Source organism: Bos javanicus, chromosome 6 (assembly GCF_032452875.1).
Source record: "Bos javanicus breed banteng chromosome 6, ARS-OSU_banteng_1.0, whole genome shotgun sequence".
In the NCBI taxonomy this organism is placed as follows: domain Eukaryota; kingdom Metazoa; phylum Chordata; class Mammalia; order Artiodactyla; family Bovidae; genus Bos; species Bos javanicus.
Window position 1 is genome coordinate 58286258 of NC_083873.1, and position 18142 is coordinate 58304399.

Below are 18142 nucleotides of genomic sequence, written 5' to 3' on the forward strand. Positions count from 1 at the left end.
AAGGTAAGTGACTGAGACTCCTATAGCTCAGGGCTTTTATATCCACTCCTTATGCCTGGCAAAACCTTGACTTAGTGGGTGTGCCTGATCTCCTTTGGGGAGCAGGAAGGGAACCCCTCTAAGGAGCTAGAAAGTAAGCCTGTGCTCAGGTGCTTCCCTTCCCTGTGGTGGTCTTGGACAGCCTATTTGGAAGGTAGAAAGGCCCACCTATCTAGGTAAGAGGAGGCGGCCTCAGATGGGCCCAGGAGCAATCAGCTGGCTGCACTGAGTGGGGAGGGCCTTGAGCTGGTCTTTGAAGAATTAGGAGGATTTAGATAAGCCGGAAGGGGATGGGCATTCCACTCTGGTTGCCCAGCATCGGGGCCAAAAATGAACAAAGGCTTTGGGGAGAGGGGGCGGGTGGAGGGGGAAACGGCAGTCAGCGTGGAGGGCTCCTGGTGGAGCAGGGGGCAGCTGGTAGGAAAGGGGGCGCTGAACATGGTGCTTGAACCTGCTCTACAAGCCCTAGGGGTGTCCCTTGGAGGAAAGTTTGGGAGTTTGGAAAAGACTCGCTGAGAAGAGGGCTTTGTGATATATACGTGGCAAGTGGCAGGTCGGGGGAAGGAATGGTCAGAATGGCTTGGAGGGTTCAAGGGGCAAGCATAGGAGACCCATGGAGGGGAGACCCAGTAACACAGTCTTGAGGTATGAGAGCCTGGCCACGGCAGTAGTAGAAATAGAAAACTTGGTGAGGAAAGCTTGAAAGATGACCTCTAGGATTCTGAGGTGAGTGGCCAGAAGATAAAGCAGTTGTGGGGCACAGCCTTTTGGGGACAAGGAGGATTTGGGTTGGGGACATGTTGAATTCTCTTACACAGCAGTGGCTCAGAGTGCTTTTCTGTTAGCTTCTGAAGGGAGAGGTCAGCAACAGCTCACGTGTGTGCATGCAGAGGTTCTGCGGCTCTGTGAAGCTTTTAGTGAAGCATCCTCAGGAGCTGGGGGAAGCAGTGCCATTTCTTTCTGGTTATTTGCAAGGTTCCAGCCGTCGCTGCTCAGGCCGGAATTTCCAGGAACTGGCAGCTGGCTGGAGCCAATTGGTCCCTCCCAGCCTCGCAGTCCGAGGGTGGGGCCCCATGGGTGGAGGCCCCTCAGGGTGGAGTGGGGTGGGTCTCCAGCGATAGGGCACCCGGTGGAGAGGCAGTGGCCTCACACAGCCCTTCTGGATTTGATTATATAACACATCACAGGAGAAAACTGAGGGCCAAGGCAGGCTGTGTAAGCCATATACACAGCAGGACTACGCACGAGGGGTGCTTTTCAACCGGGTTGGGGTCGCTGGCCCTTAAAACTAAAAAACAAAAATTGTCGGCATGGGGAGGAAAACTGCGTACATAACCTTAATAGGGAAAATGACTAGTGTTCGCTAAAATTGCTTTTAGAAAGATGTGGTAGGCCACTAACTAAGTGGCATTGAACTTGAGAGTTCATCTAAGGGGTATGGGTTTGTGTCTCCCCACCCCCACCCCTGCTGTGCGGGCCCTAGTCTGGAAAAGTGGAGGGACTTGCTTGGTTGTTACCTTTGCACCTGTCCTTATTTACATGCAAAATCAATTGCTTCACTTGGTCTTTCCGAAGTACAGGGTGTGGGCAGAATCTTATCTGAAGCCATGTCCTGTTTGGACAAGTTGGACTGCCTTGGCAACTCTCCATAGGGTGGAGCAGATGGGTGGAGGCAGGAAAGTAAAATTGGGTGGCTTGTTAGCCCAGAGAGGAGAGAGGGCGGATTGTTTGCTCATGGATCATTATATTTAATCTGAAACTAAATAATTAACTTCTTTCCCATTTACAAAACATTTTGATGCAAAATAACTAATTTATGAGGGGCAAAGATTTAGAAGTGTTCCACGGAATTTTTTTCCTTTCACACCAACAGTAGAAGACTGAGGTAGGAGAAAAATCACCGAGTGACATGAAAACGAGACGCCTTTCCAGGTAGGTGCCAGCATTCAGCTGTTCTGAAAGAAGGCTCCAACTTAGAAATGTCCACTTCCATTGTTGCCCGGCCCCTTGGATTTCTGGTCAGAGCAGCTGCCATTAAATACGCAACTCCTTGGAGCTCTTGAAAGGTTCGGGTACAAAAGTAAAGAAAGAAGTTTCTTTGGAGAGGAAGTTTAGGGATGTTGCCTGCCCGCCCTGGTCCTCCTCCTGACCGAGAATCTCTCTCACATACACCCACACACGCGCACACTCACCCACACACCTTTTTTTTTTTTTAATTTATCTTTTTTATTTTTTCCCTGAAGTTCCTTTTGGGAGTGAGAGGTGAGAGGAGGCAGCATGCTTCCTCCTTTAAAGCCCAGAGGCTTGGATGGGGTGAATGGGGCACTTACAGATGGTGTGCTGATTTGGCCATCCTCTCTTTCTCCTTACACCTGGCTGAGGTCGGCTAGGAAACAAAAGATCAGCTTTGAAGGAGGCAGGTAGTCTGGAAGCTTAGGGTCAGGCTGGGCTGGGGGAGAAGAATCCAGGGTCCCTTTGAGTGCATTAGACAGGAGAGGAGAAGGGAGAATGTCAGAGCAAATCCCGATAGATCGCCAAGATATTTATTTCAGATACATTCTCTCTCCAGAACCCCCTCCATCCCCTGCCACACACCTCCCTCTCTCTCCCTTTCTCCCCCCCACCCCCATTCTTCTAAGGAAGGGGCAGTTATTTATAAGGTTGTTTCTGTAATAAAATGCCATAGCTTCAAGACAAGCCATTACATTTAATGTAACCTCTTACTTTAAGGCCTGTGTGTATTTCTAAGCTCTGCAGCTCATTTGTACCCTCATGAAGCAATTGTCAAGTAGGCCTCATGGAGGGCTGAAAAGGACCATGTGAGAGGGAACTATATTGCTTGTGAAACTTCATGTAAGTGATTCACCAAAGCTTCTTAAGACATAAACATGCAGTTGTGCATCTTGACAAAAATCTGAGTCTTCTTATGACAGCTGAAAAGTCAGAAGTATAAGTAGAGTGTGAAGGAAAATCTGTTTCTTCCTTTTGAAGGAAAATTCTGTATTGGCCCTTCCCAGCAAAATAACAGTTGGGGAAGAAGACGTTTGTTCCGTGATGGAAAATTATTTTGGCGATTATTTCCTATATTTTTACTTTTAGGCACTTTGATAACTTAGACTTTTTTTTTTTTAAACCTGTTTTGCCTATTTTTTCCCTCTTGTAAATGCAGTGTTGTTATCCTGGGATTACTAGTTTAGAATGTATGTCTCCTAAGCTAGTTTAACACAACTAAGATGAAAACCTGTTAATGTTTGGAAACAAGTTGTAAGAAAAACAGAACCACTTTTGGAGGCCTTCTAATCTCTGTGATAAGAATTCCTGAGCCTAGTTAAAACCCACTAGATTTAAAGACCCTGACTTTGGCAAACTCAATTTACTGCCTGTGTCCTAGTCTTTAAATACTTGTTTTAGCGCACCACCTAATGGTCGTACTTGGAACTGCTGTCAGGGTTATGCAGAAATAGATTTTCTATAGCATTTTAAGTTTACTTTCAGTAGCCCCAGAGCTCAGAGTGGCCCATGCATAACAAAAGCCACTAAGTTCAGAGACCCCACTTCTTCCAGTGCTGAGTTATATGGAAGGCCTTTCAGTGACATTGCAGTCACTCTTTTCTTATTCTAGATCAGAACCCAAAGATAAGGTCAATGCTAGTGGCCAAAGTGGTCCATTCAGAGATGCAAACAGTAGGCACAGAGTCTAGACTTGTGCAAATAAATAAAAGTCTGATTTGCATTAATGTTTTTGAGTTTCTTCCTAAATTTGATTTCTTCTAGCTTCCCTGTTATTTTTATTAAAAATTTTAACTATAGAATTCATAAATTTAAAAATGGGCACACAGGTATGTATAAATCTGCCCCCACCTCTCCCAAGAATTCCTGGTTAAAGATTAGGGTGTGTATGTCCTCCATAGCCTTTGACTTTCACTGAAAGTATAATCAGTCATTTTAGAAGCTACAAGATTGAGAGCAAAGTGCTGTTAAACATGTGAGTGGACGGTGAGTGTGGTTCTGTCTACAGTGACATTTGAATTTTGCACAGACCTTTTATTGTCAAGTGATGCTTTATTTAGTTAGGAATGAGGTATTCTAAATTCTCTCATTACTTGTTTATTAGCTGAAATCCTTGTGTATGAGAAGTATCCCTTCATCAGTGATTGAGTTACTCTTCGAGGTACAGTTCTGAATAAACAACCCTTACAATTATTTTTTAATAAAAATGAATCCAGTTTTGTTAGGAGGGATGCTTTATGCTAGATGAATTTTTCTCTTAAGATTACAAGTGTTTCAAAGCACTAATTTCCTTAAGTTTAGATAAAACATAAAAACTAACAAAGTCATTTCACTAATGTCTTAAAATGACACAAACTATAGCAAGTTAACGTGTCATTCATTTCTGAATGGGTTCAGTACTTACTGCTGTAGACATTTGAAAAGGGCTTTATGAGCTAAATGATGGGGTTAGGATTTAAACCAAAATGAGCTCCAGACCCCATCATCTTTAATCCCACTGTGCTGCTCCTACTGGTAGTAAAGGATTCCAGGTAAGGCAAGGGGTACAGATAATAGGAAACTATTGGGATGGTGCGATTATCAAGGGACAGGTCCTGCATGAGATCTCAGACAGGATGAAAGCAGCCATTACTTTTTAAACTGAATTTAGTCTGAGTTTTTTAAGGGTGTGTGTGTTGGGGAGGGGGTGATGTTGACCACTAAGGCTCAATATTCTAGGAAAGAGGCAGGTACTTGACATTGTTCCAGAGATCAGAATCAACAAATTTAGTACTGTGTGTATAGTATTATAGATTCAAAAATTGTGTGCGTATTCAGATAAACAAAGTTTTTCTCTTTTTTTGGTTTTATTATTTTTAATCTCATTTAATTTCCCCAAAACCTTGAAGATAAATCTTTTAGGAAGGAGACAAAAGAGGTGCCCTCTGCATTTTGCATGTAAAAAAGGGCCTCCCAGCATCCACTCCCCCATGGAGAGGGTCAAGTACAGATCTCCTGCTTGAGTTTCAAGATCAGAAGTCTTCCACTACACTCCTGAGAATGAGTGCGTTTATTTAGAAGGATTTGCAGCATCTAGTGGAGTGGATGAATCTGTAAGAGTAAATTAAATTTAAAAAGCTTGGGGGGAGGATGACCGGCCATGGGTCGAGGCTGCTGAATCATCTGACCTCATTGATATAAGCAAGCGATCTCACATCTTTTGTGTATGGTCTGCTCCGGGGCCCTGGACAGCAATTCTTAGCACCATATCCATCTGTACAGCTGCTAGGCTGGGAACTGGTTAATAATAGATCCCAAGACACAAAAGGGGTTTTCATCCTTCATTATGAAATCATCCATTTTTCACTTGCTATGGGGTTTGTTCTTACTGGGACACAGAAGAGGGTGGTAGCACCATTGATTTGAGCAGCCTGGTTTCAGATTGTGTTTGCAGATTATAATACGTCCTGTGATGTAGGAAAATATAATTTTGAAGTCAGGGCCTTATGTTGAGTTAATGATGATATTCACGTGTTGTCATGAGACCCAGGACAGTCCTTCTTCAGCAAAGCAGTGAAGCACAAGAACTACACAGTATTACTTTTATAATTGTGTGTGAAGATATCTTAGTTTAACCCATAGAGCATGGACATCACTATCGACAGGATTGCTATCAGGGAGGTGGGGGTGGGGAGTTTAAATACTGAAATACATGGGGTTTCTATACCTTTTTCAGGTGGAACTCAATCTAGAGCTCGTTCACCTTCCCACCCAAACAAAGGTGATACATAAAGACCTCACTTTTAACCAAAGTGCTGAACACTGAAACCAAATTTGGATAAGAGGGGCCTGAAGCAAGTTGTTGAAGGTCTGGGTAGTACATGGGCAGTTATTCCATAACCTGTGAAACGCAGTTATTAATAAATATTCATCAGACTGAATATTTTGTCTGAGGAAGCAGTTGGAATGATATAGTACTAATAGCAGGCTAGTACAGAACACAGAAGAAAGGGGATAACACATGAATAAGAAAAGAAAAAGATCAAACAGGGTCAGGATGGACATTATCTTTACATTAGGCTAAAAATCGGCTTATTTCCTAATAAGGAGAAATTGAGGGTGAATAGAAGCTAATATTCTTCATATTTAAAAAGTACTTAGAAAACAATAAGAGGCGCGGGGTTTTAATTTTTCTTAAATGATCACGCACATGGCCAGTAGAGATGTTGGGAAACAGGTTCTGTTTTGTTGATGGCAATTACAGAGTATCTTTGCCAGATGATACAGCAGATGCTTTGGAAAATGTACCTGCTTCTCACTCAAGAACTCCCCTTCATAAAGTTTATCTTAAAAATTAATTAAGGACATGCACAAAGATGTAAATATTAAGATGTTCATTGCTGTCTGTAATAGTGAAAATTTAGAAGCAATCTGCCCAGTAAGAGGAATTTTTTAAAAATCTGGGGATTTCCCTGGTTCTCCAGTTGTTAGGACTCTGCACTCTACTGCATGGGGCCCAGGGTCCATCCTCGGCTGGGGAACTAAGATCCTACCAGCTGCTAAGCACGGTCAAAAAAAAAATCTGATTGGTTCACAGTGACACACTGAACTTGATGGTGCGAAAGCATACTTACTAGAAAAGAAACATTTTCCCAGTAATTGTTAAGGGTGCTATATAGTATGCATATTACAATCCATTTAAAAAGAGTTTGGAGGGATAAAAACAAAGATAGTTGTGGTAATTGTTTCTATGTTGTCTTTTTGCCTGATTTTCCTTTTATGACATAAGATGGAAAGGAAAGTTTTTTAACATTTGTATATAATGTGAACTTCTATTGAGCTGCACAGTAATCTTATTAAACAAGCTTGGCTGCTCAGGAGGGCTGTACCTATTGTTCCAGAAATGTCAGGGTTTATGTATTTGAGTTAGAAATGCCAGTTGGCTCTCCCCTGGTTATGACCATGGAGTCTGGTCTTAATTATATAAAATGGCATTTTCATAGGTAAGGAAAACAAATTCCAGCCATTCTGGGGGCAGGGGAGAGGAAGGACCAGAGAAGCAGGGTGAGGAAAAAAATTTTTTTTTTCAATAGTTTATATGGAAAGTAACCTCAGGATTTAGACAGACACCTTGTTTTGTTTTCCAGGCTAAACACCAGAGCACCCTAGAAAGTATAACTAAAAGAATGCTCATGTTTGACCCAGTCCCTGTCAAGCAAGAGGCCATGGACCCTGTCTCGGTGGTAAGTTTTCCAAAACTAAACACCTCTTGTTTATTCCAAGTGGTAATAATTTTACTGTGTGTTGTGTTATTCCTTAAAAGTACTCATTACCTGACAGGCATTTGATAGGCAAACTTTTAAACAGGATCCATGTTTTCTTAAACGCTATGCCCCAGTCCCCCACCCACCCCCAGGATGTCATCACAGAACTTGAGCCACAGGTACATCTGCTCACAATAGAAATAGTTTTACAGAAACCCCTTAGTTAGCAGTTTTTTAGTCTGAGCTCTCAAGATTATTGATTTTGGCAAAAAGAAAAAAAAATGGCCAGACTAGTTTTTAAAAATTAATGTGCATTTGGAACGTTAAAAAAAAAAAAAAAAAAACCTGTACACAATGTTTATCATGATTAGGAAGCAGTTTTCAAATGTACCTACAAGAAATCTTCATCAAGAATGAGTTTACTTAGAGGTATTTTTCACTCAAGATGACCACCCAGACTATATAGAGGAGTTTCTTAAACATGTTTGTGAATGTTAATCTTTTTTTGGATTGGAAACCAAAAAAAAAAAAAAGACTCCATTTTGCCTCACATAGTGCTTAGGATATCCTTCACAAAACTCATTAAAAAGATGAAAATTGGGAGAAAAAAATCTTTGATCATTTTGCATGTAAAAATATACTAAGAATAAAATGATTTGCTTAAACTCCAAGCAGGCAGCCTCTTGGAGCTGTGACTTGGGAGAAACTAGAGAAAGAACTTGACCCTGAGAATGGAATTTTGTTTCACTCAGAAGAGTCTGTGGTGGCTAGGAGACAATTACATTCACCCTCTCTTTCAACACTTTAGTGCTAAGCTAGCCGGGTCTTCATGCTTGTCGACCACCAGGGAAGGAGTAATGAGTCCAGTTGTTTATAGAGGTTCAACACCAGCACTGTGGAGGCTGGACAGGGCTGACAACAGAAAGGTGTCCAACTGCAAAGCCGGGAGTGGTTGAGACTTGAGGGGATCTGGTTTAGTGAATATGAAATAACACGGCCACGCTCTCAACTCTGTCTTGCTCTTTTCTTCCTCGGGCTTGGAAAATACTCACAAGGGGGAAAAACTTGGCCTGAGCTGTGGCTCTGAAGGTTGGTAATGACACGCTTGCAAAAATTAGATCATCCTTATGCGCTGGCTATGGAGGTTCCTGCCAAAACTGTTTATACGAGACATGGGGGTCACTCCAAGGCCCTTGGAACTGGGTTGCCATGGAGATTTCTGCGCCAGTGTTTACCACTGTGTACGCTGAAAAGTTAAGTCAGAGTGGCTTTAAGGAAATAGCATTTACATTCTTGCCTGACAGCTGTATAACCATATGATAATAAGGAGCAATAAGAATTTTATTAATCAAAAAGCTAAATTGGCTTCTAATGGTACTCATTTTGTCATCAACCCCTTCCCCCAACTATTGCATGATCATACTGGAGGAATATTAAGGTATAAAATGTTCCCATTAATTGTATCCTTGAAATATGAATAGGGTTTTAGTACCGGAGACTATGATTAATTTGGTAAATGATGTAGGCCCATCAGTGATGCATTTTACTATTCAGTATACTTCCAGAGCTTTTAATCAAGCATGAGAATGTGTCACAAGAGCCTAATTTAAAGCTAAAATGAACTTCACCATACAAGGAAATGCACTTAGCTGAAAAAAAAATGGAAATAAAATGAATTTGTTGTAATAGTTGTACTTGTAATGCTGTAACATATTAATGCATGGAGTTAAAATATGTGGAAGTATTTTTGCAATTAATAGTCTTTTTCTCCTTCATGCTCTAGTTTTCAAGTTCTGCTGATGCTTATAGAATTTAATTATATTGTTCCACCAAAAGAGAGTTCCAGTCCTTACAATGAAGTTTCTTTGTTTCCACTCTTAAATCTTCAAATTTTATTTTTCCTACCTTCTTAGGTGAAGTATATGAAATCTGATTTATTGTTCCTTTATTCCTTTTCTCTTTTTCATTCTGCCTTTGACCTAAAGGTTGAGGTCTTTGTTTATTCAGGTCAGTGTTCTAAACATGAAGCAGTAACATGTAAGATTGGTTTTTGCTTCAATTCCACATATGAACAAAAATATTTTACTCTGATTTACTCCCCTCTCTCACCCCTTTTCCCTAAAAGTTAAGAAGAGTAAAAATAATCTGCCTGGTTGGTGTTTTGCTATAATTCAGAGAAAGTGAGGAAATGTCATTTTTCTCTTACTGAAGTATAAGAAGTTTATATGAAGTATAAACCTTCATACTGCTCACTAAACCTTGTGCCTTGAGGCAGACTAGACTTTGGATTTTTGCAAGAACTGGGAGCAGAGTACGCCCTCCTCCACCCACCCATTCTGTGCTGTAGATCTCTGCTACTTATTGTCAATGCATTGCTGGCAAAGCCATCAGCAGCTCCCTGAGTCTCCTATTTTTTTCTTATTTATAAAATTGGCGATACTTATATGTAAAACACGAAATGGCAGGTGTATATAAAATGCATGTGTAAAGGAGTTGTTTTTACCAATACTGCCAAAGAGGTTGAAAACTAGAATTTAATTCAGGAAATGAGAAGATAAAATTTTTTAAAGTATTCCTTCATATTCTTCTGTTTCTAAAGGAAGAATACTTCTGAAGAAGGTGTATTTTTTTCTTTAATGAAAATTATCATCTAAAAGACTCCTTCCAGATTAAGAAGTACTTAAAATCAGTAGTCCCTCTGCCGTGTTCTAACAGAAACTTTTCATGACTTTTCTGAGCCTGGTAGAAAGAGAGCTTTTTACTTTTGTTTGCACAGAGGGGCATGACATTTGCTGTTTCCAAAGAGCTTGTTTATAAATGCACCGCGCCTTCCTGCACTTGGAACTCCACCCTTGGTATGAAGATTCCTTTGACTTGCCATCGCCCTGTCACGGACGGTCGCATTTTTTTTTCATATTAATGAATAGTGAAACAGAGACTCACCCACGTTTCATGCAGTCACTCCGTCCACTTAAACCATCTTGTAATGGAAAACTTCACCAAAACTATTGCCAATAAAATGAGAAACTATTAGTTCTCACTTTCATAGGAAGTGATAGCATTGGAAAATTATCCAAACCCTGTGCCTTTTTCCTCATCATACTTAAAATTTTTTTTTTGAGAATCAAAAAATTGTTATGCTGAGCCTAGTCAGTGGTAAAAGCTTGCTCAGAGAGCACGTTGATTCACGTCATCCATTCATCCAGTGTTCTCTGAGCACTTGGGCTGGACCATCATCTCCCACTCCACTGACACTTAAATAACCCACGACAAGTAAATAACTCACGTCATGGATGTGTGAACACTTGAATGCATGTTACCACAGAGGGAAAGAACCCTTCTTAATAACAGACCTTTTGGGAAAGTAACCCCCTTGCTGCCCTTAGTGGGGGTCAGGAATGGAGGAGACCTTTGCTGGAGTCAGTAGGGCTATGGATGCCCAGCAGTGGCCAGAGGACCTTTCTGCTTCATCACTACATGCAGCTGATGTGGATTTTGCTGGTGCAGGCATACCTATTTGCATTGCTTCATTAGAACACAGGAATGCTCTGGAACAGAGAGAAAGCAACTATTACCAGTGTGTATCCACCCAAGGCACACACCCCAGGCAAGCCCTGTGTCAGTCCTTATGCTGTGGAGAACCAGATTGTTGCAAGCTGATTGCAGTGGCTTATGTGCTCCACCCAAATGATTAAAGTAAACATGGCTCATAGAAGGTTCTGGTAAACACTGCTGTGAAGTTTGCTAGTGAGACAGTTTGAAGAACCACATTTCTTCACCCTCAGACGAAGCAGGCAGACCAGAAATAGTTAACACTGGACTCAGTTGTGTGCCCCTGCACACAAAACAGCCCCCCTGCTTTTAGCCCCGGAGCCTTCCAAAGACCACGTGTCCAGTGTAGGGGACAGGGGGCATTCATGGGAGGGAAGACTCTCAGCAAAACTGTGCATAATGTTTATAAAATTCAGCTCTGTGTGGCTGTTTCTTTATGGCTTGAGAAACCTGTTATTAAATTTGCAAATCCCCCAGGTTCTAAATTCCTGCTCTCCTTAAACTCACCCCACAGATAGAAAAATCCAGCAATGACAGCAAGTCCTCGTCTTGCTTCCGATGTGGTTGCCAATAACTTGGTATTAAAATCTAGGTCATAGGGATGTCTTTGAAGACTAGGGCTGAAAATAAGGGAGAAGCTACATTTCTGTGAGTAGAAACAATGAACACTGCCTCCCATTTCCTGGAGTTTTTGTTTCTTGTACCAGAACTTTTGCCCTTTAGAAAATTATATCAAGCTGGCTAAACTTTAGAACTAGGAGAAATCTTTTTTCCTCCTGTAGTTAATTACTTCCTTAAGCCCTCATTGTACATAATGTGTAATTTCTGTTCACAAACCTTGTGCCTCTTGCTTTTGCCTCTTTTAACATTTCCGTTTCAATCTATTGCATATTCATATTACTGTATATTTTGAGCCTCTCATCTTGTGTTGCACCTATGTGTGTCTTATTCTAAAGAAAGGTAGAAATAGTCTTCATTTGATCTTCGATACATAATTCAAAACTATTTTTAAAAACAACAATTTGTTTTGTGTTTCCTGATTTTATATCCTCATGTCCTGGTTTTTAAGCAGTATTATTAGTGAAAATTCTCCCTCCCCACCTTTAAATTGCATTTAAATAATTTACCAAATGTTAGTAATAAAAATTGGTGTTTTTGTTCTATATCTCATCACTTAGAGCCATGCTAGTCCAAGGTCAATCTGTGGCATCTTGAGTCATTCCCCAGTAACTCAGAATCTGCATTTTAACAAGATTCCCAGGTGAATCTGTGTGCTTAGTAAAGTCTGAAGAATACCTGATAACATCAAAGCCCACTGAAGTAAACACCTGTCGTATACAGCAGGAAGAAAAGACTCTGGGACCACTGTGTGTGTTAAGTTCATCTCATAGGCATCTCATTGGGTCCAATTCTAATCTTAACATCACAGTCTCCTAGAAGATGAATATCCACTTTTGACATATCCTCATGACACTTGCATGTCTAATATTTATTTAGTAATTTTTATTGCCTTTTTTTATAGAACTGTTTTTGAATATAATAGTTATTTTGAAAGTGCAGGAATGGGATTTTAAAGCCGCACTGATGAGTTGGATGCATAGCCAGGTGGAGATTCACCCGATGAGGCCCAGAGAAGAAAGGGTGTGATCTCAGTAATCCCAGTCAAAACCACTGCTGTCCCACAGTTATTAATAACTCATATTAGGGGCCACCGAAGGGGCCAGGAAGGTTCAGAAACTAATAGTGCATTTAAGCTGTTCAATTATAAGTTCCCATTAGTGGGTTTTCTCAGTTGCATTGTGAGCTAGTGTTGCTTCAGAATCACAAATGCATCGAACTTTAGAGCCGGGAGAGAGGCACAGTATGTTATTTTTCACTCTTACTATAAAACATTCAAATATAAGTAATCCTCTGCAGGCAGACTTGACATGTTACCACTGAAAATATGTTCCCCTAAAACGCATGCAAGTAAAGGGTTTATGTTGAGTTTAATTTTTTTTAAGCATTCTACAACAGACTTTAAATTTTACTTAAGGAATAGAAGTAATTTTAATGAATTCCATGGCCAAGGACAGTACCCATAGTGTGCAATTACAATTGATTAATAGTTCAACCTGGTAAATGAGAGTTACATTATCTTGATATTATAAGAAAGGAATGTATTTGAAGATAAATTAAGTCAGTTATGAACAGATCTTAGGTTTGGAAGAGGACTGTTTATCTCACCTCCAGTATCTTGTTAGGTTGTCCCCCAGTCTCTTGATGAAGGAGTAGCAAGGTGGAAAGGAGAGAGGACAAAGCCTCGGCTTGTATGCAAGTCCCTTCCAACATCACGTGTCCTTATTTGAGTCCTATTATATTTGCTCTTTCTTGTAGTTCTGTGTCATCCTCAGATTTGGAGGTTAAGTCATCTTCTACAGTGTCTCAAATTGTGAATAAATCTGTTGAACAAGTCGGGGCCAAGGACATGATCACCTTCGTGTGGGTGGCCTTCTGTATATAAGTGTGTGGGGTGACTAGCCATCCTGAGTTGCATGATACTGAGGCATTTCCTCAGATGTCAGACATTTAGCACTAAAGCCAGGATTCGTGGTCACCTTAGCATGGATTGGTCAGTGGCTGGAGAGCATCCCAAGGCACCAGCACATGGCTCTGTTTGTCCATGTTATCCACGAGCATATGGGGAATGTTCTATGTCTTTATGCTCAGGTGGAGCACCCTAAAGCCAAGGAGGGTATTCCTGCCAGTTAAGAAACCCCATCAGAAAAGCAATAAGGTTCCTTGGCTTGGCTGGTTCTTGGTGAATCCCAACTCCTAATGAGAAGGCCCATAAGCCTTTTATAACCTGTTTTAGAATTTTTCCAGGTGTCATCATCAATCTTTTGGATGTGGCCATCACTGTGGAGAGCGCAGGGGCGGTAGCAGTGTGTAGAATTAAACTTGAGATTTTTTGTGTGTGACATAGTTACCACCTTAACTTTAGTGCCTACGTTTATTAGACCAACTCTTTAACGGTATTTTTTTTAGTGTCAAGCATATATCTAAATCCAAACCATTTATGAAAGTCCATGTAACTGAATGTGCCTTGTTGTGTATTTTCATCTTATTTCATGTTTCACGCAAACACACCTGTCCGTTGACATGTTTCTGTCTTTTCTAATAGTCATACCCGTCTAATTACATGGAGTCGATGAAGCCCAACAAGTACGGCGTCATCTACTCCACGCCATTGTCGGATAAGTTCTTCCAGACGCCGGAAGGCCTGTCTCACGGGATGCAGATGGAGCCGGTGGACCTCACAGTCAACAAGCGGAGCTCGCCGCCCTCGGCCGGGAACTCGCCGTCCTCCCTGAAGTTCCAGTCCTCCCACAGGCGCGCCTCGCCCGGGCTGAGCCTGCCCTCGTCCAGCCCGCCGGGGAAGAAGTACTCGCCGCCGCCGCCGCCCGGCGTGCAGCCCTTCAGCGTGCCGCTGTCCATGCCGCCGGTGATGGCCGCGGCCCTGTCCCGCCACGGCATCCGGAGCCCGGGCATCCTGCCCGTCATCCAGCCCGTCGTCGTGCAGCCTGTCCCCTTCATGTACACCAGCCACCTCCAGCAGCCGCTCATGGTCTCCTTGTCGGAGGAGATGGAAAATTCCAGTAGTAGCATGCAAGGTACCTTTCTGTTCTGCAACTCATCCACACTGCTACCGCCCCCGCGCTCTCCACCCCGCATTAATCCGGACTTGTAGGTCTTCTACCAGGGAGTCTGAGGGAGCAGAGGAAGCAAGGGGCGGAGAACTGCTGTACTCTGAAAAGGAAATATTCGACTGAGAGACTGCCTGAGGCATTTCCTTTTTCTAAGTGTTGATCCTGGAAGAGCTCCCAAGAATCAGGCTGTCTGTTGTTTAATGCCATGAAACGATTAGTTTCACTATGTACTTGTCAACTTTGGGATAACAAGAATCTTGACTTTACATTTTGCTTTATTGAATGCCAGCATGGTTCTAGGTGCAAAAGTCTCCTAAGAATTATTTTTAGTCCAGGGCTCCCCAGCCTCCAGGCTCTAATGCCAGATGGTCTGAGGTGGAGCTGACATAATAATAGAAATAAAGTGCATGATAAATGTAACGGGCTTGATTCACCCACACCCCACACTCCCCACCCCAGTCCATGGAAAAACTGTCTTCCACAAAACCGGTCCCTGGTGCCACAAAGATTGGAGATGGCTGCTTTAGACCATGTGATAACTAATTGCTATTAAAAGCCAGCTTGTTTACTGGTTGGTCAGAGGCAGCAGGTTGTTTTAAAAGGAGATAACCAAAAGTCATAAGGAAGAAATCCCCTGGGGGCCATGTCTTAAAAGTCCAACTTCCTACATAGTGTTTGCTAACAAAGTAAGAATTCCAGCCCCAGGTTCATTTCTGCTGTCATTTTGCCAAAGGTAGATACTCACACATGAGTGTGGTAGCTAGAAGCTGTGGGATAAACTTTTAAAGGCTGACATTGGTAAAGTGTACATAGAGTAACTTTTCTATTTTTATTTTTTAGTACCTGTAATTGAATCATATGAGAAGCCTATATTGCAGAAAAAAATTAAAATAGAACCTGGGATCGAACCACAGAGGACAGATTATTATCCCGAAGAAATGTCACCCCCTTTAATGAACTCAGTGTCCCCCCCGCAAGCATTGTTGCAAGAGTAAGTATACTGAGGTCTACCCGGCAGTTGCATAGCAGCGTGCATCTCAGAACTGGAATGGAAGCCCGAGCTTCCGACGAGGGATGTGATGTGGATTGCTAGGACCGCCTGGTCGTTTGGGGCAGCCCCTGGGCCAGATGGAATCTCTCCAGATCAATGTGCTCTGTTATACTCCTTGTGTCACTTTTCAGTGAATCGGTCACCCTTCATTTTGCCACTTTACCCCTTAAATCGTTTTTATCCTGTTTTTTTCTGTCCTTCCAGACTATGTGTATATAGTCCTCCCATCATCTTTATCCCAATGTGGATTGAATTTGGTGTTCTAGATATCCCACTTAAGGTTGGATCCTGAAAACTCTTTATGGGATCACTGTCCTTCCTGTTGTCAGTTCTCATAAAGCACAGTGTTTCTGTGATGGGGTATGGCTTTGATCAAAAATTTCAGGCCAACCACAAAGCCCAGGAAAGATTCTCCAAAACCAGTCCTATGGCAACAGAAAGTTGACGATGTTGCTCAGAGAAGCTTGGCTTTGAAAGAACTCCTTCTCCAGTCTTTTTCATTGTGTGTGCCCTAGAATGCTCAGTCTGCTTTAGAATGCCATCCAGTAAAAAGTTTACGCTGTATATCCATCAGTATCCGGGCACCTGAACAGTGGTTTAACTTGCTGTCATATGAGGACGTCACACACGGGCTATATAACGTCATTATTGTGGTTTGCACTATCCTTGACTTCTCCCAGGGTTTACACTTGCAGTAGGTACAGACATCATCTTCGGGCCCAACATCTTTGATCCCAGCTCTGCTCTCCGCCATATGTGTGACCTTGGCCTAGCCACTTAGTCCTTTGCCCCTGCTCTCTCTTTATTTACGTTATTGGTTATAATTAATTTTTCTTATGTTATGGTCCTTTCAACATCGGGTTTAAGGACCAGCTGCCTAGTACAGAGGAAGTCACTTTCCTCCCCATATCACTTTTTCTCCAGCTTTTCTGCCCCCCTTTCTACTTTATCTTCTGCATTCCTCTCTCCCTTATATAACAAATTCTGTAACAGAATATGAATTCTCTGGTTTTAGAACAGCTGTTTTCTGGAACTTCAAATAAATTCTGGTTGTATCTACATTCAACCCAAGTAGGTGCATTCGTAATAGCTCATGGGTTAATTATCATTTGAACCAAATCAGTTTTTTTTTTTTTTTTGCGGGGGTGGGGTTGGGGGGTGGAGTTCATCCACTCTCTGATACATGAGAAGAAGAAAATGAATCTCCTGCCCCAGCTGCACCAGTAGGGAGACTGTCTGATGGTCTTTTCATTGTTACCCTTCACAATTGCATAGCACTCCTTTCCCACAAAATTAAAAAAAAAAAAAAGGAACTTTTCCAAGTGTTTTCAAAGGAGTTATTTCATTTTCCCAAAACAAGCATGTGAGAGTCAGAGCAAATAGAGAACTGATGAGCCAAGACATAGTGAGTCTCCTGTAATCACACCATTAACAACAGCAGAGGGCACCTGGGCTGATCTCCTGGTTCCAGATGTGTGCTCTTCCTGCCAGTTTTAGATCATATCTAGCCAGTTGCATCTGCTTCTGTACTTGAGTAGAAGGAAAAACAGACCAACCAAAATGGGGGGCTTCCCTGGTGGCTCAGTGGTAAAGAATCCACCTGCAATGTAGGAGACATGGGTTGGATCCCTGGGTCAGGAAGATCCCTTGGAGGAGGAAATAGCAACCCACTTCTCTTGCCTGAAAATCCCATGGACAGAGGAGCCTAGTGGGCTACAATTTATGGGGTCGCAAAGAGTCAGACACAATTTAGTGACTAAACAACAACAAACCAAAATGGACACGGCTGAATTGCCTCTTTTTTAGAATGAGGTATGTCTCTGCAAGGTAACTGGTAACATGGCTTAGCACTTGTAATTGTTCATGAACAGATGATAAAAAAGATGCTCTAAAGCCAGCTGCTCACAAAGGGAGGGGTCCATTGACTATAAGGGGTTATTCCAAAGTCTAAGTTATTATGAATTACAATGTAACACATTTCCAAAGAAGAATATTTGAAGGCAATATTCTGTGCTCTGAATGCTGCTGAAAAGAAAGCATCTCTTTTTTAAGTAATATTCTTTTGATGATCTCAAGTTAAATGGCTTTTAATGATTAATGAGTAATGTGCTTCTTCTAATGCTGATCTAAGAATGCATTTTGTCTCTCAGAAAATTGAACAGAGTAGCCACAACTGGAACATGTACTCTTTAAGTAATTCTCTCACAGATGTGATTAAGTAATGTCTTGGAGTATGCCCAGTAGCAGCCCACATAGGAAACCAGCTAGCCAGGAAAGAATCACTGGAAACCAAATGCCTGGTACCATTTCAATGAGGCAGCCCCAATATTTGCCTTAGGAAGCCATTCCTTTTCAGGGGAGGACTACAGCTTTGAAATCCATTTTGCTTAATCATAAAGTTGTAGCTTTAGAAATATTTATAAAGTCACTCGGATTCCTTTTGTTATTTATTTACATGTATGAAAGTGTATTTAGAACAAAATCTTGATGATCAGGTTTCCCCATTGAGTTGTGTGCATGAAATTGTAGCAAACTTCACAGGAATGAGCTTGGACTTC

At 41.8% G+C, this 18142-nt stretch overlaps 1 protein-coding gene across 5 annotated transcripts in view; it reads left to right on the forward strand.

The window, feature by feature from the left end:
• The window catches only part of KLF3 (KLF transcription factor 3), a 35635-nt gene that overhangs the window by 7805 nt on the left and 9688 nt on the right, over positions 1–18142 (forward strand). Inside the window, exons 2-6 of one of the 5 annotated variants that reach the window (XM_061419905.1) lie at positions 1913–1971; positions 4951–5141; positions 7176–7271; positions 14008–14497; positions 15374–15524. In XM_061419905.1, coding sequence (XP_061275889.1) covers positions 7215–7271; positions 14008–14497; positions 15374–15524 — 698 coding nt within the window. In that variant the 5' untranslated portion in view covers positions 1913–1971; positions 4951–5141; positions 7176–7214. The other 4 variants (XM_061419908.1, XM_061419906.1, XM_061419907.1 and 1 more) reach the window with 4 other exon arrangements.